Genomic DNA, 25,458 nt, shown 5'->3' with positions numbered 1-25,458 from the left:
TGTAATATTGTAATATTAAATTCAAAATAGCTGCCGTTTTAGTTATACATTATATATTCGTCTCCTATAAATATTCTTCAAATATCCATTCTTTCACAGCCAGTAAATTGAATCACACATTTTTTATGCTTAGTGATGATTTAATTTTAGAGTAAAACTATTAAACTAGTTTTCATTTTTTAAGTTCTTATCTATTCAGTCAGTTCGTGAGCGTTTTAATAGGTATATTTTATATGCAATATTTGGCTTAACGAGTCTATATTTTGCTCATTAATTCCTATTTTCCTAACTTGAACCCTTTAGAATTGTCTTGAACGTTTCGGTCGGTATCCTCTCTTTCCGCAACTTCAACGAGCTTTTACAAGAATTCCTTTCGTCTTATCGCCGTAATTGCCAACGTTCAAGTTAAACATCTTCACGCAGGAAAAGGGTTCAAGAAGTTCTTATAAGTTTTCGGGTCATGTACCAATTAATTATGTTTGTAAACAAATAAAACGTTACTTGTTTTACACGAAGAGATCCTTTTTTGGAAGAATTCCAATGACCCTTGAATTTTCTATGTCTGTGATTCCGAATCGGTTTAACAATGTCATTTTAACGAGCACTTAAATGACAAATAAAGTTCCGTAACGATGAAATGATAATAGATGTCAAACATAAATAGAAATTCAGAGTGACTTAAAGCGACTAGATCATTTGTTATACACTTGTCAGTTGGCGAAAACCAATGTGATAATAACTACTTATGTTTAATTGTAATCAGTAGAAATAAGAAACTTGAAATATTTGTATAATATTAGGAATCGATGTGCGTCGTTAGTTGAGTGTTCAAGTGAAATACATTAATTTCTACCCTCGTGCTTAATGTGTTGTTTTATTGTGTGTGGGTGTGTTTTATACGATGCAATATTATTTAATGATGTGTAACGACATGTAAAGCGTTCAATTTACTGCGAGGTGTATTGCTGTAAAAACGAAGGAATTATTTAGATTATTGATTGTTTTTTGTGTGGTTATACCTCTACCGCAGCACTAGTTGATTATAGAAAACAAAACGAATGAAAGTGAAAATAAATATGGAAGTCTTAGAAGTTGATTGATGACTTTTTTGGTTTTGCGTGAATCTCATTTCAAAGTTTCGCAAAAGGCATCAATTTCACGACCTATTCGATAATAATTGAGTGCAACGAAAAACAAAGAATAAAAGTTTAATATCATTGTGGAGTTGTTGCATGTTTTATAAACGACCATGTCCAATAAATTTCTTATCTGCTAACTCAGAACTGAATTATTCAAAAGTTGTAGTGCGCCATTGTATCACACAAATGGCCCCGCGAAAACTATCCAACGCACTTTTATTCAAACATATTCGCGTGCGTATGTCATTTGTGAATTTGATATTATTTGTGCCAAACACGTGTCTATTCGAATATGTTGGAACGGCCAAAAACATCGACGGGCTAATGTGTTGTTTAAGTAAAACTACTGAATCCTACAAGAAATACTGTGTCCGTAACTGTTGAAGCTTTGACGTTTTACACATTTTTGTTCGTTTACACCGTTTTGTTGAACCTAATGTCATATTTTGTATGCTATTGGTCTTTTTCTTTTTAAATTAAAAAAAAAAACCTATTTAAATATTCAACGCAAAAATGTTTGCAGTTTCGTTTAATTGATTTTAGTACTCACATTTTAATCGTATAGTTTTTATGAAACTGTATTTTTTCATAAAGAGTGTTGTCAAATCTTCTAGCAGAATTTTCATTTGTTTATATTCGAACGTGTTAAAGCTTTCGCGGATTGTCTTATCGCTGGAAATGTTGGAACGGATGTATCCACTCGTTGCAGAGTCCATCTTCAGAGCGACAGTTTAAGGCTCGGCGTTTTTTTTCATTTACTTGATTGACTTTTCTAGGAAAATAATCGGAAAAATCAATTCAATGAATATTTTTTATACTGACAAGCAATAGCGCAAATGCCAATTGGAAAATCTGCATGATGATATAATAAGTACCTAAGTCACCAAGAGAAATTTAACCATCGCAAATCTTCTCGACGCTTAACGGTCGCCCAAATTTAGAATCTTCGATTGTTTAACCGCCACAAACTGATTTGACGGAGAAAATATCAGAACAGTGTTCGGTGGTTACTTAGTTTATAACCAAATCAAAAACGGAATAATAGGTACACATTATCTCGTTCACCGCAACAACATAGTTTTGAAATTCGATTATTTTTCTATAGTGTCCCAAGGGAAGCGTTTGATAATTTCGTTTGAACAAAATGCCGAAGAAAACACCACGGCGATATTGGGATTTTAATAACTCGAGACTGATGGATCGATCGGTTAAGCCGTAACACGTGTGAGCCTAGTAAAAATGAAAAAAATACAACCCTGCCTTTGCAAGTATGTCCGTGTAAACAGTGTACAGGCGTGTGTGAGATGGACGGGTGGAAATTTAATTAAATCCGCGAAACCGCTTAAGCTTTGATTACGGACCGAACAGTCGTGTAAACGCAGAGTTGGAACCGACCAGGGCATCCGTCATAGGAGCGGGCCGCGAGTGAAGAGGACAGGATTGGGAGAGTAACAAAGTGGAGCTTGCGCATGACCCGAAGGGCGCGCAACGCAGTCGCCGGTGACGGCGTACCCGAGAACGCCCCGCTCGCGCGACACATTATGGATTTGCCAGGCCGTCCGACGAGTTGCTCCGTCGTCGCTACCGCCGCCGCCGCCTTTACTGCTGAAGCTGATTCCACCGCCACAGCGCCGTCAGTCAACCCCGCGATATCGTCGGCGTTGGGCATTTAACGTTTCATTGAAAAAACAATAGTAATAGTTTTGCAGTTGACAGATAAATATTTGTTGTTGCGACGCGTTCGAGATGGACGACCGTCGGCGGGACCGAAATTGTACCGTTGACACGACTTCGGCCCATACTAGTGCGGCTCGCCGATGACCCAATCAGAGAAACGATCAGGGTGAGTGCCAAACACATTGTAACCCGTTTAGTATTAGTGACGGTCTCCGTAATGGAATTATGATGTACGTGGCGTGTCTGTGTACGCGATTGCCGAGTTTGCCGGACAGACTTGAAAAGTGCAGTAGTTAATTTTTGCACGGAGACGCGCCGCGTTATTTCCAAAACATCTATTTGATAAATTAGTTAGAAACGACAGTGTGGAAATGTTTGTGGAATACCACCGAAATCATTTATTTTTTTCATTTCAATTGAACATTAGTTCAATATTATAAGCTCTGAATTTTTTATTACGATTTCAAATATTTAGTGTTTTAAGTACCCGCGACCATAGTTTGTATTGTACTGTAGTAATAATAAAACATGAATTCAATTGGTCTTATAAAGTGAACAATTGAAACGGTGGGATTAAAAAACAGGAGCAGTAGGGTCGGCATCTGACTACCACACACCTATGACGGATGCATATTTCTATCAAATTAGACAGGTTGAAAAATAGTTTTCCCGCAAACAAATCGTATTTTTGATTTTGACGCGAACAAATCTCCAATTTTTTTAGTATAATATTTTATTATTGTATTCGTTTGAAATAAATAAATATTGTTTTTCGTTCGAAAACAATCATTTGTTATTGGCGTAATGTATAAAGATTATATAAAATCATACGTTTCAGACTTGGTTTGATGAAATTAATTGGTCTTACAACTATCCATTAAAATGATATGAAATAGACTTGAACCGCCGAGTATTTATGATTTACTGTTATAATCCTATTTCATTATATTAAAGAGGATCATTGAGGATTTTCTAGCGACTACTGTATTTATGAATATTTTTAACTTTATATCCACTAAACATCAAAATAAATTCTTCACTCCTACTCGTGTCTGTGCTAGTTGAAAAAATCCTATTAACTACAATAAAGTTCATTAAATAGTATAATTCATCTCAAGTCGAATTGAATTATTCAAGGAGTTCACTGTAGGTGTAATTTTCCCTTTAATCGCTTGCGCTTCTGCATTCTAGTAATTACTATTGTTATTGTCTCCTAATTAAACCTGTACGCGGCGTTTCAAACAAAGGAGAACCATTCGGTAAACAAGAAATCTCTATGGTTAGGGAGTATAATAAACTAGAGTTTTGTCCCCTTCAGTTTGGAATTTAATTAAAAAGTGTTATTGGATGAATACGTGAATGCAGCCATGCTGATAATGCAGTTGGCCACATTATAGGTGATGACAGGAGGACATCTAGCGAGGGTTACAAAGAATGCATAGAGGAGCGCATGGCACGTGTGCTGATGTAGTTCAAATGCACTCGCATAATATATTTTAATCACAATACACAATGATACCTTTGATAACGGCCAACAAGGGAAAAAATACAGGTGCCATTTATAAAAACCTTTAGTTGTTGACTGGTATTTCGCAAAATTATATATCAATAAAAGTATATATATATATTAAATATAAAATTCAGGGATAATTTATTTATAAACAGTAATTATACAATCACTTTATATCAGACAAAAATCAATAAATACAAATATTACACGGGTTTTGAAAGAGAAATTTTGTTTTTTTATTCAAAAAAAAATATTTCAAAGAAGTTTAATAGATGTTGAATTAATAAGAATTACTGTGATTTTTCTGAATTACGAACTTTACTGTTTGACTATTTTTAAAAAATTACACTTAAATTATTCATAGCAGTGCTCACAGTTGCATCTTATTAATAATTTTACTTGCAACTTATTAAAAAATTATTAATTAATCTAAACGTTTAATGTGATTATCATTTACATTTAATCTTATATTATCTTGAAAATAACCCTACAATAAAACTTCAAGTCTTAAATCACTCGACAATTTATTCAAAGCTATTTTTAGATGATAAATTTCAAAGAAAAAAATTACATTGAAGAGTTAAACGCTTTAATTAAATATTATTTTTGAGTAACTTGTTGAATCAAATCTATCTTTACACTAGAAATTCTAATTTAAGATACATAGTTATCTACATTTAATTTTCAATTCATATGTTTCTTCCTAAAAGCAAGAGAAAGTTGCTTAAAAAAAAAAAAAATTCTTATGAATATTTTCTTGTAAGTTATACCAAAAATATGTGATGTTTAATTATCCGAAAAAATTCAATAGAGTTGAAAGATTAATGTGATTGTCAAGAATAGAACTCTATCAGAAATCTTAATTTTATAACTTATCGTTGAAACATTACTGTACATTTAAGAAGGATGAAAAATAATTAGCATGAACATTTTAAACTTTCTCGAATCTAGATAATAGTTTTTTTTTTTAAATAACAATAATTATTGCTAAGTAATATACCAAATAGTTCCTAATCATGCTTGTATCGAAATATTCAAATAATGATGACTTTTGTTTTTTAATCATTTAATATTTCAATAAAAACAAATAATTTCTTAAAAACTGTGTATTGTTATATATATTATACGAAATTAAAGAATTACATTTTAACAACACTCATTTAATTATTAACCTGTAAATTAAAATTATTTTCTATTGCTCTGACATAAATCACAATTACAGTTCAATGTAAGCTGATGTTTATAGGGTCAAACGTGCGGAAAATGTATCGTACATAGCGACAATATCATACACATTATTCAAACTCGGGGTGCAAAACGTTTTCCAGGTGAATTAGCAAGTTGGAGTTAAATGACCCTGGCATACTATTAATTTCATATCTACTATCGTGTTGCTCTGATCAGAAAATAATATTTCCTTCCCCTTCTCGGCGTAGTTGCACAATTCCTATAACGTTTTACTTATACCATTATTAGGTCTTTGACTGTAAAAATTCAATTCACTTTTTAGCCGCCGCTCTTTGTCAGCCCAACCGAATTATTTCCTAAGTCAATAAGCCACCGTACACGTATTTTTTTGTCATTCATCACTGTCCCTCGCGTCCGATCACCGAGACCATCCATCTTTATTGCATACGGAATGCATTGCCCTCGATATTGGTTGGTATATTTGGTCGTGTGGGCGCGTTATTAAAAGGGCGTCTTCTTGCTATTAGTGTCGTCATCTCGACCAACACTAGTACACACGAGTCACAGAAACAGCCACCAGATGTTTGCAGCCGGTGAAGAGTACACAGACTGTTTTTATTATTAGACCGAATCGCGATAACGGACAAAGATGCGCCGGATAAGTGGCCCCGTCATGTGTTAAATTATTGTTTTAACCGTTTGGCGAAAGACGTCGGGGGAAAGATATCTTCGGGGGATAGTATAAGTCATTTAAAAGCAATACATACATCATTTCAGACTTGAGGAATAGCTATGCCGCACGGTTTTCAGCCTGCGTTTAATTACAATAGTTTCTAAACGTCTACGACGCACTGTTGAGCGAGGGGGCGGGGGTGTATTTTATCCAGCCTTTACCGTCGCATCCCCAGCCGACTTACTCGAATAGGCTTTTATTGATCCCTGTGCCGGTAGCGGCGGTGGCAGCGTCGGCGGCAACCACCGACACCCGTATCATCCCCGTTGGTGTGTACAATAGTATAAATCGTGCAGGTAGGTGCAATAAAATGAAATCGAAACACGGCCGATCGTAAAACTAAGCTGGATTAAGCTTAGCTCGAACAGTATCGGTGTTAAGATTGGGTGTGCCGAGCTAACGGTTGGGTTCGATGGATATTTCCATTAACACGTTGGTCGTAGGTAAGCCATTTATTACGGGAAAGGAAAAAAACACATAACGTATTTTGATAAAACGTGTCAAAAAGAGCGGTAACAATAAAATACGCTTTCAGTTTTTATTTCTACAAATAGAATAAAGTTTGTACTTTCAAATCGCACAATGCCCGTGTTTCTGCACTAACCATTTTCCGAGAGGAAATTCTTGTAATTGCAAGAGTCCGTTAAGCTTGGAAAGTTTTAAGAAACGAAAATAACCGATTAAAGCTAACTGCTGATGAGAATGTTGTCGCGACGTTTAACGGACGTCATAATAATAATAATAATAATCAAATTGCGTTGGCTCCATGAACGTGTTGGATGTTGATGTTTGCAAGACTCGATTGTCTAGATTATCATAATAATAATAATGATAAAATCTTCCAGTTGAGTGTAAACGGATTTTCATTTGATATTTTTATGCATCAACAATTTTTGACCGCCGAAAAAAATTCACGTTGATAGAAACTTAAAGAATAATAAATGAAAGTTATTGTAATAGATTTGGGCGATTTATAGAATAACTTTTCATTATTTTGAATAATTCGTAAGACAATTATTAATGTCTACGTTTTTTGCACAAGAAATCATTTTATTTTTATATATTCTTTTACTAGATATAAAATTGAAAAATGTCTGATTGTATCATAAAATGAATAATATAAATTACTTTTTTGAGTTATATTTAGTCCCGGAACAATATTTCTCTTTTTCCAGAGCTTATTTGAGAATCAAATTTCATTTTTTTTTTCGAGATTTAGTTTTATCCAGAAGATTTCATTTTGTAAAATATTATGTATTATATTTTAAATCGTTTTAATAATTTCTTTGAGATTGAAAGGTCACCTAAAATCTTTGAATATGTTCATGAATTTTTTTTTAAATTTTTAAAGAAAGAATAGATATAAAATAGTTTACACCGAACTGCATAACGTACGACAAGATATAATTTGGCAAAAATAAAAAATTAAAGTATCATTTTAGCTTTGATGAGAAGCTGAGAAGGTATTAATTTTACTATGATGTGTGTGTGTTTTTTTATTTTAATATTTTTTTGTATATGAAAGTTGGCACGTCATTTATTGAATAATGGTTGTTGTGTGTTCCATATTCAATTTAGATTATATCTTAAATTATTCGTGCACTAATGGGTAGGTACAAAAGTGCGTAAATGTAGGTAGGCGTTATCGCATTGCATTTTGCTTAAAAAAACTCGCAGTTTCGTTGGAATTTTTCAGCGTGTTATAGTTGGAAATATAAAAACACCTTCAATGGTGAAAAAAGTCTAGATTGCAATCTCGTTAGCTGATACAACTGGATAAAATATTTTTATTATTATTTTATATTGTACACTTGGCCCCAATATACTAGTCACGAATTTAGTTTTTGAGGTCGTAGTGACGACAGCCACTCGTTCTCCTCATATTATAAGCCCTGAAGGGACACAATTTCGTTATAATATAATAGAATATCTCTATTAGAAGTACTCTTGACGACCACCACGAATGTTTGGCGTGCGCAAACATTAATAATCCCAAACGTTGGTGTATTTGTTTGTTCGTTTCTTATGTTCGCTTTACGCAATAGATTATTGAACCAGAGCTTTTTTTTTGTGGTTAAATACGATAATATTGCATTTACATTATCAGAAACGAAAAATTTGTATATATAAATTTACCTCTGTTGCTCAAGTTTCAATATGATGATTTAAAGTCACAATACTCTTAAGGAGGAGAAATTGTTTTTCTTGTATCGTTTGTGCCACACATTTGATTATGAGACTAAATAGCTTTTGCAATGCTTTTCGACCAGAAAAACTTTGAATTATATTTCTATGACTTTAAACATTTAAAATATTCATAACATTATTGTAACAAACAATCTCACTCTATAATTGTATTCCTTTTATTCCATTATTTTTTTAAGATAAGTTAAAATACCTAACGTTTTTTAAAATGTATTTCACGTCATGTCTCTTAGTCCCCCAGGAATATGCATCAGATACACCGACATCAGAACTTTTTCCATTTCGTTTTAACGCAATAGCGTCTCGAAAGCATACCCGTCAAGTATTCTCCATGAATATGTTAACACTTTTTTATAATGTATATAATAATAGACCATCCAACCAAGTTAATTTCTGTGGAGAATTCGTCGCATAGATTTTTTTTTTTTAATAATAATAACAGGGGCAAAATTTCAAGGGTAATATAAATACAGCATAATATAATTTAAATATTGATCGTGAAAATAAAAACAACTTTGATGCTTGTGAATTATTAAAGAGCCCTTGTCAGGGTACATTTTTATCAAATTGAAAAGCAAACATATAACTTAAGTTGTTTCACTTTCCTATGGCCAACATTAATTCTTATTACATTAATTCAATAAAAATATACAACTTTTTGCATTTTAAAGGAAACGCCCTCCAATTCGAGCTTCCGGACCTAATGTTTCCTGTATGTATATTTACACAATAGAGTAGGGAGCATCAAGCAAGAGTGCCTGCACTTTATTGTTATATTTTAAATAAAGTTAGTCGAAAAGGGATGTCTGTAACAAGTTTTTTTATATTAGCCTTGGGTGCAAAAATAAACTTATCTGAGCATCTATTTGACTTGTTTGATTTATAGAAAGGCTGGTGGCCATAAATGTTTTTTTCTAGTATTTCGACAAGCCGCACATGTCGAAAACCCTTTTCTAACATCGCGTTATATTACAATAGCGTCATCCTTCATCGCGCACTTATTCTTGTCTTGTGAATTTCCAGTGAATAGCGTGAGCATTATGTTACACTCATCATCGAATAACAAACTAAAGGTTAAATATAATGTTAACTTTCGTTACAAACATTTTGAGAGTAAATTCTGTGATCATAGCAAAACCGCACTGAAACTTAATAGTACTGTGTGCTTACAATGCAAAACAAAAAATGAGTTAATGTCGTTAAAATATCGTTTGTTCGGAACATCGAGAGAATATTTGAGAATTGACGTGTGGAGTTTATTGAATTATTCCACTGGCACATCATGTTAAATGTTGTAAATTGAGCCTAAAACTAATAACACTCAGAATTACTTTATAATTTCGTTTGCGTCTTGTTCATTACAATTTTCTGGTAGTAAGCTTTTAAGTAACTATATAAATCAAAACAGTAAACGCAAGAACTAATGGTATTGAAATATTTTTAAATAAAAATAATATACTTATTAATTAATCATCAATACTTTTGCATTACAGTTATCGAACATTATAAAAAATATTAAAGTAATTAACTTCATTTTTCAGATTTATTTTTAAGTTAAAATTTAAATATTTGATAAGCAACTAAAAATTCACTGTCATAGATAATAAGATTAGAAAAGTCTAAGAAATGTAAAATAACATGTAATTAACCTCTCGATATGTTTTATTTATTATTAATTTTTTTTTTTTAAGAAACATTATTATAAAAAGTTAGTAATATAAAATTACTTATTTATTAAATCATATAAAGTTAAGAAACACTGAAATTTAAATGACCACTATAAATGTTAGTTTAAGTTGACCTTAATATTCTAATTATAACGTTACTCCCTTGATATTTTGACAAAGTTATAAACCCTGACGGTAAATAATACTATTTTGATAAAATGATAAATCAGTTATAATGACTAATTTAAAATTTTGTTGATATAGATTATTTTAAATGAAGAATTAGCAATTCCATATAGTTTTTATCGACTAAGGAATTGCGATGATGTTCCCGGGTGACATGAGCACTTCTTCTAGAGGAACTCCTCCAGTTCCAGTGTTCCCACTCAGGTCTACAGGTCACAGTTCGCAATACTCACCATATTCGACTACCAGATTCCAAGACATTCAACAAAAGTGTAATTTTAAATGCTCGTGGAAATGTAGTTTTTTGATATTGTTTATTGTTACGCTCATTGTTACATCATTCCTAATATATTTCATAAGTATGTATCAATTAAATAACCATAATTAAATGTACAAAAATATCTGTATATTTTAATATATTTTTTGTTCAGCAATGAAAAGTTCATGTTCAGACATCAAGGAAAAATGTGTCCTCATGGAAAAGGCTCGATCAATTGCTATGGATTCTGATAGTCCTCTTGGGTTTACCACTGAAAGTATGATAGCATCCATAATTTTGTTGCGTTATTATTTTTAATAAAATTAAATTTATTCTAGTACAATCAATAAGTACTACTACTGTTGCGAACTTTACAATTCATAGTAAGTCAAACATGGACGCCGTATCTGATGATCAAAGTGAGATGCATCGCCATCATACTCGAAATCAGTGGCCCTCATTACTAGAAATAACTAGCTTTAGTACGCCGTATAGTTCTATTGTTCATCCATACCACTTCTGGAATCTAGAGTTTCATAATAAGCAGCCTGTGTTCATGAGACTGAATCTGACACTTCCATGGGGTGCTAACTTTGCTGTTTACGGTCGTAGAAATGTAGCACCAACTATCACTCAACACGACTTTTCTGAGTTCGTAAAAGGTGGTCGATTAGAAAACCGAGTAAATCGAAGATCAATCGATGATCCCATGGAAGAAGATCCAATGGTTGTGAATGTCACACTAATTGAATATTTAGATGCGGGTCGGTGGTTCTTATCAATTTACAATGATGATCTTAGGCCGCATACAGTTATATTAAGACTAGCCGAGGCTGAAGATGTTACAACAACCTGTCCTAATGAATGTTCTGGTCATGGATCCTGTTATCTAGGCAAATGTGATTGTATAGATGGGTATCAAGGAAATGACTGTTCTAAAAGTAATTATTTAAAAATTAAAATTTAAAAAAATGACTAGTTTTTCAAATTTATTTGAAATTTAAAAAATATTTATACGTTTAATTTTTTATTTTATAAAATAATTAGGTGTTTGCCCTATGCTATGTTCCAATCATGGAAAATATGGCGGAGGTTTATGTCACTGTGAAGAAGGCTGGAAAGGTACTGAGTGTGATATACCAGAAACAGACTGTAGAGTGGCTGATTGCTCTGGACATGGTGTATGTAAAAATGGTGTTTGTCAATGTCATCAAGGGTGGAAAGGAGATGAATGTAATCAAGGTAAATGATTTTGGTTTGATATTATTACACATATTAGAATAGCAAATTTTGATTGATTTTATTTTAGCTGATTGTATGGACAAGAGTTGTTCTGGACACGGAATATGTATGTCTGGAAAATGTTACTGTAAAGCAGGGTGGCAAGGTGAAGATTGTTCGCTGATGAACAAACAAGTATTTCAATGTCTTCCTAGTTGTTCAGATCACGGTACTTATGACTTAGAATCAGGAGTTTGTGTTTGTAATAAGTTCTGGACAGGTCCTGATTGTTCACAAGGTTTGGTTTTCTAAAATGTCAATTTTATTTGATTTTATTAATGTAACTGTTTTTGTCAAAGCTTTGTGTAATTTAAACTGTGGGCCTCATGGTAAATGCGATCAAGGTAAGTGTGAGTGTGACGTTGGTTGGACAGGTGACAGGTGTGATCAACTTCCATGTGACGATCGATGCACGGAACATGGCCAATGTAGAAATGGTACTTGCGTTTGTTCGAGAGGCTGGAATGGAAAACACTGTACATTTCGTAAGAAGAAAACTAACTAACTCAAACCATATTAGTTTGAGTAAACTTTGAAAACTATTTTTTTTTTCAGAGGGTTGTAGTAAAGGTTGTGGAAATCACGGAAGTTGCGTAATGACTAACAATATATATGGTTGTGTTTGCAAAGAGGGATGGGCTGGTGAAAGTTGTTCAATTCGTTTGGAAACTGATTGTAGTGATGAAATCGATAACGACGAAGGTATGACTTTTTGAATACCTAAAAAAATATCTTATAACTTCTTTAAACAAAAAATTTATAATAATTTTATCTATGTATAATTACTACTATATATGTTCAATAGACGGCATGACTGATTGTTCGGATAGTGAATGCTGTAATTCACCATCGTGTGCTGAGCACATTATGTGTTTAGCATCAAACGATCCAGTTGACGTTCTTCTCAGAAAACAGCCACCATCAGTGACGGCTTCTTTTTACCAGAGAGTTAAGTTTTTGGTCGAAGAACACAGTGTTCAGAGTTATGCCCATTTGGACGAATATAGTGAAAGGTAAGTTCATTAATAAAACAATAAAATGAAATTTTTATATCTAAAAATTATCATGAACCACTATACACACAAACCCACGCCATTAGAGAAGTAATATCATCAATGCCTGTAACGTCGTATACTATGAAAAATCATTTTTATTGTTGCTTAATGGGGTTAAATAATATTAGCACTGAAATATTGTAAAAACAATCATGTTTAATGAAATCACATAATGTATACTATAGAATTTATAACAATTATATTGTACAGAATAGCACTAAACATTATTTAAATTAAAAAAACAAATAATAATTAAATTTTATTTTATTTTAAATTAAATTTTTTCATTCATTGATCTTAATGATTATATTGTAAAGATTTACCTTAGTAAAAAGTTAAGGACTGTTTTAGTTAATTTTACTAGGACTTCATCAAGATTAAATTTACACTTAATCAACCAGTGATTTAATCGAATTTTATTTTCTACTGTTTGTTTTTACCAAATTTATAAATACGAAGTCATACTGGGAGAGACTCATTTTTTTCCTTAAACTATTATTATACGCTATTGATCAATTTTTCCAATTTTTTTTTTATTTATTTTCAACACTGTGTTGTGTGTGTTATCGCTTTTATATAGATATGTCAAAATTCCATTGTGTACGTCTCAAAAATAATTATTGTGGTTCATTCTATCTTTATATTTTGTAATATTATGTAGCTGCCTGTGTAGTACCCTTCAATATAATTATATATTTATTCCAAAATGGCTTAGCTTTCAGCAAATTAATACACATGACGCCATTTAAGATTATTACTTAAAATAAAATATTATATCATCGTTATTTTGGCAATCTCAATAGCCAATTAAAAAGGTATTGAGAGATGCAGGTGGAGTTCGTTTCATTGCATTCGGTTATATTGTCTGTCCTTAACTAATACATGAATACTTAATTTAAGACAGTTAATGTGGTTTAAACTAGTTAAAACTGTTAATTGTTATTGATCATTAAAAAAAAAACACGCAACACAATTAGAAATTATTGGGGCTAAGCACTTCTTGGCACAAACATAATTCAATATGAATATATCTAAATAAATAATTATACAATAAACATAATTAGCGAAACGCATGAGGTTTAATATAAAATATTTTTAAACATTTAATTTAATTTAGTCGAAATTTTGTTCGTTGCTCTGACCAAAGATAAAAAAACCTTTTATATTATTAAAAATGAGTTATCCATAAACGTTAATAAACGAACTCTGCCACATTACTCCAAAATTCATACAAAAATTCTTTAAACAAGCAAATATTTGAATAAAACTCAATGTTATTCAATTTTCAATATTCAAATTTAATACTGCAATTTAAACTAAAAAAAAGTAAATTTGAAATCAACTAGGAATATTAATTTCTCATATGTTGCGCTTTACATTCTAGCTAAGTAACAAATTATTTTATTGGTCATTAACAAGCAAAATTTCTTCAAATTAACTTTATTTTAGATAGGCATCTTTGAAAACAGTTAGACATTAAGTTTTTAGTTATAAATATAATTATATTGTACAGTATTATTGGTAACACTCCTTCTCTTTTTTCTTTCTCTTTTTCTGTTTTTCTATTGTTCGTACTCGTTCACTCTGAAAATGAATATGTACCATAGTGAATTTTGGAACTCCTTTACACCTGGGTAAGTCTAAAAAGTATAAATTGTAATCATTTTGTATTTGGTTTTTATTTTAATATTTCATAAAGCTTGTATTTGATTTTCTCTGACAGCACATAGTCAGATTGCTCATCATTTTATTCTCATTATGATAAAGAGTAATACTATCTATAATACATTAACTATGAGAAATAAATTTTCTTTCTAAACTTTAACATATTGTTTTTAAAAGTTGTTATTTATTGTTTGCAAACTTGTTTAACCCAAAGTACAAAGTAACATTGATTTATACAATATTTTTATTCCAATGCTGGAATGTGTAGAATTTTGTTGACAAACGTTGTTATACATTTCCTGTACTCCCAAAATCATCTTTATTATTGATTACCGAATTTGATGTTCATATAAAATAAATCTACACATCAAATAAGGTAACAGCATGGGAATATGAATTTAGGGTACTATTGTCATATCCGAAGCCCCAAATTGAGATTAGATAACTGTAATGTTAACTTGGCTCCACCTGCAATGATTAAAAATATTAATTATTAAGAAAAAACGAAGAAAAATTATGAACATGATCGGCCAAAATATGCTGTTTCTTACTAAATTTGACCGATTTATATAAAAATAATAGTAATATACAGATCAACTGTCGCTTTCGCAAATACATTTACCAGTACTTACAGGTATCTACAAATATATAATAAATATATTTTTTTTGTTTTGTGTCTATGTGTCGTCCAGTAGTGTTTTAGCATAGGCATTAGAAGCAAATTATTTAAATAATAATAATCATATTTTTATAGCATTAAAAATGATAATGTATTTTTATAATACGATTACAAATTTGATATTCAATAAAAAACTATTTCAAAACCTGTTATATTTTAATGTTTAAAATTTTTTTTCATAAAAATCTAATATATTTCTTTACGTTATACATATAAAATAATTATTCCACCCGAGCAACACAGTCTACTGTTATGTTCACAATATATTATTCAATATTACCATGCTGCTGCCTTAATGTGATTAAATGTCTATAACGTTTAAAGAAGGCAGCTTACTCGTTTCAGTTTACCGACAAGCATTGTATTATTTTCTAGCAAAACTCAACATATGTAGTAGCTTATTTCAAACTATTATTTTAATAGCTAATTAAAAAAGTTTAATAGTAACATCCGTCTATTATTCAAGCGACATTAAGTTAATATTGTGTATGATAAAGTTTGATATTCGACTTCGAAAATTAACTATATTTATTTAAAACTAATTGTTTGAATGAAATTAATATTTTTATGAGTGCTTATTGATGATTATTTTTATCAGTATTTAGTTTATTAAAAATGATTTGATCCAAAAAGTAACCATTTTCTTTTTTTTATTCATGTCTTTATTTCAAATAATATAACAATTAAATCATGTTTTTGTAAATTTTGAATCCTATCCGAAAAATTCTTTATTTATAATAATTTACCAAAAAATATGATTGTATATGCATGGCTAACAATTTGTAATTTAAATTAATTTACTCTGATTCGTTTGCTTAACTAATAAAAAATGCATGTGCTTGTAAAAATATCGTATAATAATAAATTCGTGAATGATAGTAAATATTAAACTCAAATGTAATAACATACGTTGTAAGACAACACCATCACAATTCGCATGATTGATTTACATTGAAAAAAATTAATGTTTAAGAAAATTAACCATTTTTTTATTCATAATAAATATACATTTTTATTATAAAAATGAAATTATTGTTTTACTCCTAAATTAGAATAAACATTGATGGAAATATAATTTAGTGTAACAATTAATTTTAAAAGCTACAAGACAAATTGGAAATTTATTAAATATTATATAATGCTTGTTTTATTTAAATATTGTGATGTCTTTGAATATTTTGGTATGTCGTCCTTGTTTTTGATAATTCTAAAATTGATTTGCTAGTAATCTCTAACTGTGAAATTTTTACATAAAGTAAGTTTTACATGTACGTAATTTATATTTCTATATTAATGTGACATAAATTATGAGAATTCATAATTACACAAATAAAATTACATATTTTCTAATATAATATTAAATAATTGAATATGTATAATTCATTTCATATTTAGCCACTGACTCTACCTGATAACCCTACTAGACGCTTCAAAGAAAATTGGGTTACGACCTACTTGATTCTTAGAAAATTAATTTCATTAATAGTACTCATTCAATGTCTATAATGTGAGATTTTCTTCCATATAAATTACTTTTAGTAAAAGTAAAAAAAAACTTATTAAAGACATTTGTATATATTGTATTAAATCGAAAGTTTCCATGATTAAAAAAATAATAATAAAGTAGAATGGTACTTAACCTAAGTTAAGTTATTTCAAAACAATGTGTGTTGAACAAATAATTATTAAAAAATTAATTTTTTTCTAGATTTTTGATGAGTTAACGATATTATATATTTTAATCATAATTATATTTTAAAAAATAAATGGTGAATGTATCACCAAATTATTTAAAATCTTTAATAATAAATCGAAAAAATCCTAATCTATATAAAAAAGATTAATTTAATTTTAACTAATATAAAAATGGTTAATTTTCTTATTATTAAATTATCCATTTAAGTGAATTTATTATGTAATATTAATTGATCTAATTAAGATGTTTAGATTATGTAAATTATATTTTGTTATAGACGTGTTTCTGTTGTTCGTGGTCAAGTACTGTCGCCCCAAGGGTTGGGAATCATTGGAATTCGTGTGTCTGTTGATCGTGATTCAAGATTTGGATTTACACTTACTAGAGCTGGTGGATGGTAAAAATTTATATTAGCAATCAATTTCGATAAGTTTTATCTTATTAAATATATAGGTTTGACGTTATGGTTAACGGCGGAGAAGCGGTAACTCTTCAGTTCCAGAGAAGTCCATTTAAACCACAGATAAAGACTTTATTCATTCCGTGGAATCAAATAATATCTTTAACGCCAATCCGAATGACATTAAACGAAGAAATAGACTCTTATAAAGAATCTACAATGGATAATAATGGTACTACAATAATTTTAAAATCCATTCTTTATCGTCCAATGTAAATTTTCAAAAAATTATATTTCAATATAGGCATGCTGTATGATCAGAATCTATTCAATGTCACGCCATGTATAGATCATAGAGAAATCCCTCAAATTGTGTCTACATGGCTTCCAGAGAAAGTTGGTGGAATGCCGGGTAAAAGTGTTATTTTCGCAGAAACTCAGGTAAAAACAATTACACAGTTCAATTTCATTTTATAAACATAAATTACCTTACTTTATTAAAATATTGACAGTTACTTCAAGAGAGTATAAGTATTCCTGGATCAAATCTAAATTTAATATACAGAAGTAGTTGGGCAACTGGTTATTATTCTTATTTAATAATACATCTCACTCAATCCGACATCTCGCCCCATTTAAAAGTTGTTCATATAACCGTTGAAATTGAAGGCTCTGTTTATAATCATAAACTAGAAGCAGATCCAAATTTGAAATATACATTTACCTGGGATAAACGAAATGTTTATAAGCAAAAGGTGAGATTAAAGTAAATAATAATATTTATATATACAATACATTTTTTATTTAATTTTAAGGTTTATGGAATTGCAAAAGCTAAAGTATCTGTAGGCTACGAGTACATTAATTGTAATCAAATTGTATGGGAAGTTCAAATGACTGTTTTACAAGGATTTGACGTTGATATATCCGATATAGGTGGATGGAGTTTAGATGTGCATCATCATTACAATTTCCACGAAGGTTAATCTTGTAGTGATAAATATCATACAGAGATAATTAATAAAACATTTTTTATATTATAGGTATTTTACAAAAAGGTGATGGTTCAATTTTATACTTCAAACATCAATATCCTCATACATTACATGTTGTTACTGGTACTGGACTTCAAAGACCGTTAAATTGCAAAGATTGTAATGGTATTGCGAAAGATACTCGACTCTTATCACCTATTGCGTTAGCTAGTGGTCCTGATGGCAGCTTGTACGTTGGTGACTTTAACCTTATAAGAAAATTAACTCCAGAAGGAAATGTCTTCACAGTTTTACAATTAAGGTAAAATTAATTATAATTTTAATTTTTTTTTTATGTAACCCTTTTATAAAATTTAGTTGTTATTATAATTAAAAAAAACTTATTTTATTATTTTAATAAATTAATACTCATAATTTGTGCACAATTTTTTATTTATTTCAGTGCCACACAAGTATCATATCAATATTACCTTTACCTATCTCCAACTGACGGATATCTTTATGTTTCTGACCCTGAAAGACATCAGATACTTCGTGTAACAAATACTAACTCTGTAGCAGATCCTACTGTAAATTATGAAGTTTATGTGGGCTCCGGAGAACGTTGCATACCTGGAGATCATAATAGTTGTGGCGATGGAGGTTCTGCAATAAACGCAAAACTATCAAATCCAAAAGGTTAATAATTATTATTTTATCAGTTCAAAATAATTATTATTTAACAATTATTAAAAAATTACAAAAACATATTTATTGCTACAAATAAGATTCATCTATCATATATTTTTGTAGGTATTGCTATATCATCAGATGGAACATTGTACATAGCTGATGGCACAAATATCAGAGTAGTAAACAATCAAGGTATCATCAAAACATTAATTGGTCATCATAAACATAACAATATTTGGCAACCCATACCTTGCAAAACTTCATTGCCAACTTCTCAAGTAAGTTAACATTCATAACTAATGTAAAAAAATAATAAAGACTAATGCTTAAAGTATTACTTAATTTGTATGTCATATTTTGTTTTATTTCAGGTACAACTTCAATGGCCTACTAATCTAGCACTGAATCCATTAGATGAGAGTTTACATATAACTGATGATCGGATAGTATTAAAAGTAACCAAAGACAATCGAGTAAAAATAATAGCTGGATCTCCATTACATTGTTACTCAAATAATGATGCCAATAAAGACTCTTTGAAAACAACTGTTAACCAAGATCTTATGTCTGAGTCACAGAAAGCTACTGAAACGGCTCTTGGAACAATAGTTGGAATAACATTTAGTCCTTACGGTGATTTATATGTAGCGCAAAGTGATTCACGAAAAATTAATTCAATTAAAGTTATCAATTCAGCTGGTTATATATCACATTTCGCTGGATACCAACAAAATGAAAATTTACAAAAGTAATTTAAAATAAAAAAATTATTTATTTCTTTAAAACTATGTTTGTTTTGAAATTTAGGCAATGTGATTGCGACAACACCAATACTACTTGCCAGTGTGGTAATGGTTCTCGTGAACACTTGCTCTCAATCACAGCCAAGTTTACTACGATATCAGCTATAATAGCATCTCCAGATGGAGTACTGAACATAGCTGACCAAGTAAAAAAATAATTTTACTAAATTTTTACAATATTTATAAATACCTTAAATTTTATTACTAAAATGTTATGTTTTTTTAGGGTAACCTTCATATACTTGCACTGAAACCGTACCTTCCATCCCATGATTTGAATGGTGAATTTCAAATACCTTATCCCGCAACTGGTGAATTATATGTATTTAATAGATATGGACAGCATATTTCTACTCTAGATTTGATGTCTGGAAAAGTCCGTTATACTTTCTTATACTCTAAAAACACAAGTTTTGGAAAATTGTCTACAGTTACTGATGGCTCTGGTAATAAAATGCTGTTTTTGAGAGACTACAGCAATGTGGTAAGTAATTTAGGAAAATTTATTAACGATATCTTACAAATTTTATATTTAGATAAATCTTCCTACAACACGATATCTTTTAGGTGAGTGCTATTGAAAATTCCCAAGACTATAAATCAGAATTAGTGATATCTGGTGCTGGAAATTTAGTGAAGTTTTCTGAAAAAGGACGTTCTGAAATTACATTTAATTATGATAGCAACTCGGGTCTATTAACCAGCCGTTCTGATTCCACAGCTGAAGTATGTATAAAAAATTGATATTTTTAATTAATAGTTATTAAATTATTTTATCACTAAACTAAACTAAATTATTCCCTAATAATAGGGAAGCTCACTATACATTTATAACTACGATCAACTTGGACGTCTTGTTAATGTTGTTTTACCGACTGGTGAAATATTTGAATTATCTTCGCATATATCTATGGAAGACGATAGCTTTGAAGTGAATGTTTTCACTCCTTTGCACAACCCAATCAGCTTAATGTCATTAGATGGTCATAATGATCAAATAACCATTAAAATGGAAGGCAATGACTATAAAAAACTAATTGTTAAAAATAGTATGAAAATTTAATTCTAAATTATAATGTATAAAACGATTGATGATTATGTTAATTACTAGGTGCATCTTCTATTAACGAGGCCATCAACTTTAAAAATGGTTCATTTATGTTCAGATCAAGATCTGGTGAAGTTGTTCAATGTTTTGCTGAATCAAAGCATCCAATATTAGAATTGTCATTACCTGTTGAAGCTGAAATGTTACCGGTTTTTAATAGACAAGTTTCATCGCGGGGTATTCTATCGAACACAATTTTGTGGACTTACTCTCTTGTTGGTGATGCTGGCTCGTCTAAATCTATAATAAGGAGAAAACTAACTGTATATTTTTCTTTTATTCACATTTTTTAAATTAGTCAACTAAAATAGCCTTTTCATTTTCAGGTCAATAATAGTTCGGTTCTAATCATTGATTATAATCAATATTCAAGAGTAGAAACCATTTTTAGTAGTGAGAGACCTTCTACTTCATTACTTAGTATTTCTTATAGTCCAAATGGTTTACCTCTATCATGGACTATAGGTTCATCAAAACATCATGTGAATTTAACGTATGATAGGCAAGTAAATCATTTCAATTTCATAATTTTTTAATATATACGGTAACTGTATATTAATTAATTTGAAAAAATATTAGATTTAATCGATTAGAATCTTGGAGCTGGGGTGCTATTAATGAACATTATAAATACACCCATCATGGTCTATGCATAGAAAAATTCTTAAGTCACAGAGGGCCTATTAAATATATTTACAATGCATGGAATAGGGTAATTAAAGTATACTGATATATATTTTAACATAATTTATTAAAAATGTTAATGTGTTTTTAGATTTCTGAAATTGAACTTCCAACCAAACGCAAATTTGGTTATTTGTATGATGAATCTGGTGGTTTAAAAAACATAGTCTTACCTTCTGGAACCAAACATACTTTCTCGTCTCAAACATCATTAGGATTTATAAGATTTACCTACACCCCGCCAGGTTCAACAAGATCTTATTTGCAACACTATAGCTATACAGGATGTTTGCTACAAACCGTTTATCCTGGTGACGGTGCTCGTGTTTTATATAGATACCGTAGCTCTGGACAGTTGTCACAGGTGATTAATTTTTTTCTGCATATATTTCTTTTCTTTTTTTATTAATTAGTTATAATTGAAATCTACCTCTCTAACCAATTGATTTTAAATATTTTTGTAGCAAATTTTTGTTATATTTTTATTTTATAGGTTGTTCATGGAGATGGTATAACTAAAGTAAAATATTGGACAAATACTCAACTTCCTAGCCAAGTGCTTAATATTGAAAATGACTTTGAATATCGTTGGGATTATCAGTACAATGATGGTTTATTAATAGAAGAAAGAATTGACTATGGTCCTAAAACAGGATTAAGCAATGCTAAAATTACATATGAATACGATAATAATTTCAGAGTAACATTGATTGAAGGACGTATAGGTGGACAAAGTTTACAAGAATATCGCGTGCAGTATAATCCAATAACAGGAAAAAAACAGATATTTGGACAATTTGAAGTAGAATTAATACTAATATTACAATTTAATAAAAATTTTAATTTATATTCTAATTTTAGATATTAAGCAGTGGTAATATCACTAAAATAACAGATGGTACTGCGACATTTAATCGCATGACCAACGACTACTTCCAAGAAACTTACGTGTCAGTTATAATACACCAAATGGAAGTTTTTCGCATGGAATTTGTATACAATTTAGATAGTCGTATTGTACAATCTCGCACTTACACTCATAATGTAGGAATTAATACTTATACAATAGTTAAAAACTACACTTATGATGCGGATAGTCAACTTTTGTCCGTTGACGCTCAAGAACCTTGGAGTTTTAAGTACGACCAGAATGGAAATATGTTAGCAATGACTTACAGGTATTAAAATAAAATAAAATAATGATAAACACATAATTTACTATAATAAATTACTTGTAGAGGAAATATGATTCCAATGGAACATAGTGTCATGGATCGTATAGAAAAATTCGGTGAAGGACTTTATCGGTATAATAATCGCGGATTAGTTGTACAAAATGCAAGAGAAGAAAAATTCCATTACAACTCTAAAGGATTACTAGTAATAATTATTATTTAAAATTATAGTAGATATTTTTAATATTTTAATTTTTAATACTTTAGGTAAGAGCTGTTAAAAGAGGTCGTTTCGATGTACGATACTACTATGACCATTTGAATAGATTAAGTACTCGCAAAGATAACTTTGGAAACGTAACGCAATTCTTTTATACCAACCATAAAAATCCAAATGAAGTAAGAAGATGGTTTAAAAATTTTTATTTAGGTCACATTAATATTTCTTTTATATATCAGGTCAATCAAATATATAGTCCTCGAGATGGAAAATTAATGTCATTGACTTATGATGATCGTGGCTTTTTAATTTATGCTCAAGTATTCAGACATAAATACTATATAGCTACTGACCACTGTGGTACGCCAGTAATGATATTCAATCAATATGGGGAAGGTATTAGAGAAATGATGAGATCTCCCTATGGTCATATAGTCTATGATTCCAATCCATACTTATACTTACCTATTGACTATTGTGGAGGACTATTAGATCAGGTACAAAACTAAAATTTTAATATTGTTAATTAAAGAAATAAAAAGTAATATATATATATATAGGTTACATCTTTGGTACATATGCCGGATGGTAAAGTTTATGACCCTCTTGTTGGGCAATGGATGTCACCGCAATGGGAAGGAATGTTATCCAAAGCTACTGAACCTCAACAACTTCATCTATATAGATTCAATGGAAATGACCCTATTAATGTTGCTCCTACAAGACAGTATCTTAAAGGTGAATTGACTAATACAGTTTTTTTAGGTTTAATTTAATTTTTATATTCTAATAATTTTGTTGTACAGACGAGAAACATTGGTTATCGTTAGTGGGTTATGATTTAAACTCTGTAATGCCTCAAATGCCACAGTCTATATCAACATTCCCATCGCTATTGCCATCTGTTTCGCCTATTCTAGGTTCGACACCTTTAGATGTAACGTCTGTGTATTTCAATAATTTAAATAAGTTACTAAGCAAACGCAAATTAACATTCTTATCCGAATCGAAAACGCATGCTGAACCTGCAATCAACTCTTTTAAAGAAAAATCAAAATGGCTGGATCCAATGTGGATTACGTTTTATATGAATGAATTAGAAGAACCAAAAAATCGAGGTCCCAAAGCTCATGGTGATGACCCAGGAGCATCTTTGGTGCCCCTTTTTGGAAATGGAATTCTCTTGTCTAGATCCGATGACGGCCGAGTTGTCGTGCAAAGTGTACCTAATGCTAATCCAATCTACAAAGACGTATTCACTTCAGTTTTTAATGATACATTTTTACTACCATTTAGCTTGGTTATGCATGGTGCTCAGCAGGATGCATACTACTTTGTGAAAAAAGACATATGGCATGCCAATGAAGACAAGGTACAATTAAAGAGATTTGGTACACAGATGAATACCACGTTTCATGAAAAAGAATCGGACAATAATTCTGGAAAGGTATGAATATACATAAAATTATACAAATAACATTATTCAATAAATAATTTTGTTGGATTTTTTTTTAGGTAGTCGACGTAAGAATACATTGCACAGACACCGTGATGAATCTACGTTATGGTACAACATTGGATCATGAAAAACAACGATTATTACATCATGCTAAAACAGCAGTGATGCGAAAAGCATGGCACCGCGAACGAGACTTATTGAGATTAGGTTTACCTACTAACAAAGACTGGACCACAGCTGAAGTAGATGAAATACTTAAATCAGGGTATGCTAGTGGATTTGATGGCGAGTATATAAGAGATATCGAAAGATATCCAGAACTATGTGATGACCCTTATAATATAAGATTTATCAAATCCAACTAAATAATTATTAAATAACATCATTGAAATTATCTTTTGTTCAATATTTTTCTGTAAATAAGTTTTTATAGATAAAAACTTAAACAAGATATTAATATATATGTTAAACACACTATACTCTGGAACAATGGATTTCATGAGAAGTATTACCATATTATTGAACGTCCCAATTCGTATTATTTTATACAAAATCAACTTTTCTTTTGTACAAAATTTTACATATTAATTCACTATCTATTACTATAATTTGTAAAAACTTCCAGTAACACATTACGGATTGTAAATAACAATTTTGTTAATAATATTTTTAATATAAATATTTTGATTTTGGCTGAAAAACGAATCAAAAATATCGTTTTGTTAATTTATTTTTATATAAAATGAGCTGAGTACTGGATTTTTTTACTGTTCGTCCATGTTGTTATGATGTGAATACCTCGTGATATTTTTATTTAATTTATGTAAATTTCTGAGCCGTGTTCGTGTAATTATAATATTTTACAAATTATTGGTGTTATTTATCTCATTTGATTTTCGACGTGTCCAGATGTTTATAACATTATGATTTTATTATTAACAATAACATAAAAATATCTATGTAAATTTTTAAAAAATAAACGAACTGCTCTTGTGCAGTAAT

General features: G+C 30.2%; 2 protein-coding genes across 4 annotated transcripts in view; one reads left to right on the top strand and one right to left on the bottom strand.

Moving 5' to 3' along the window:
• LOC126899496 (cytosol aminopeptidase-like) overlaps positions 1–2,550 on the bottom strand; it is a 31,482-nt gene extending 28,932 nt beyond the window's left edge. The window contains exons 1-2 of one of the 2 annotated variants that reach the window (XM_050674468.1): positions 2,015–2,550; positions 1,690–1,911 (exon numbers count right to left, since the gene is read on the bottom strand). In XM_050674468.1, the coding sequence (XP_050530425.1) occupies positions 1,690–1,855 (166 nt within the window). In that variant the 5' untranslated portion in view covers positions 1,856–1,911; positions 2,015–2,550. The other variant, XM_050674469.1, reaches the window with a different exon arrangement.
• A 143-nt stretch (positions 2,551–2,693) lies between these two features.
• LOC126899494 (teneurin-a) lies at positions 2,694–25,458 on the top strand. 2 transcript variants are annotated; one of them, XM_050674465.1, is made up of 35 exons: positions 2,694–2,982; positions 10,384–10,664; positions 10,737–10,841; positions 10,903–11,505; positions 11,612–11,806; positions 11,874–12,083; positions 12,145–12,330; positions 12,401–12,547; positions 12,651–12,858; positions 14,508–14,534; positions 17,218–17,337; positions 17,394–17,572; positions 17,645–17,781; positions 17,853–18,095; positions 18,156–18,321; positions 18,384–18,636; positions 18,778–19,013; positions 19,128–19,285; positions 19,379–19,755; positions 19,815–19,956; positions 20,037–20,294; positions 20,378–20,536; positions 20,622–20,859; positions 20,922–21,181; positions 21,245–21,420; positions 21,498–21,630; positions 21,694–21,966; positions 22,096–22,404; positions 22,464–22,780; positions 22,841–22,982; positions 23,045–23,176; positions 23,237–23,494; positions 23,558–23,735; positions 23,804–24,444; positions 24,513–25,458. In XM_050674465.1, exons 2-35 carry the CDS (start codon positions 10,442–10,444, stop codon positions 24,819–24,821), a joined length of 7,698 nt encoding a protein of 2,565 aa, XP_050530422.1. In that variant the 5' UTR covers positions 2,694–2,982; positions 10,384–10,441; the 3' UTR covers positions 24,822–25,458. The 2 variants fall into 2 exon arrangements, with proteins under 2 accessions (XP_050530422.1, XP_050530423.1); XM_050674466.1 differs by lacking the exon at positions 14,508–14,534.

This window comes from Daktulosphaira vitifoliae, unplaced genomic scaffold, assembly GCF_025091365.1.
Source record: "Daktulosphaira vitifoliae isolate Bord-2020 unplaced genomic scaffold, ASM2509136v1 Scaffold_2, whole genome shotgun sequence".
NCBI lineage: Eukaryota > Metazoa > Arthropoda > Insecta > Hemiptera > Phylloxeridae > Daktulosphaira > Daktulosphaira vitifoliae.
The sequence above is the reverse complement of the archived record's forward strand: the minus strand, read 5'-3'. Positions and strand labels throughout refer to the sequence as shown.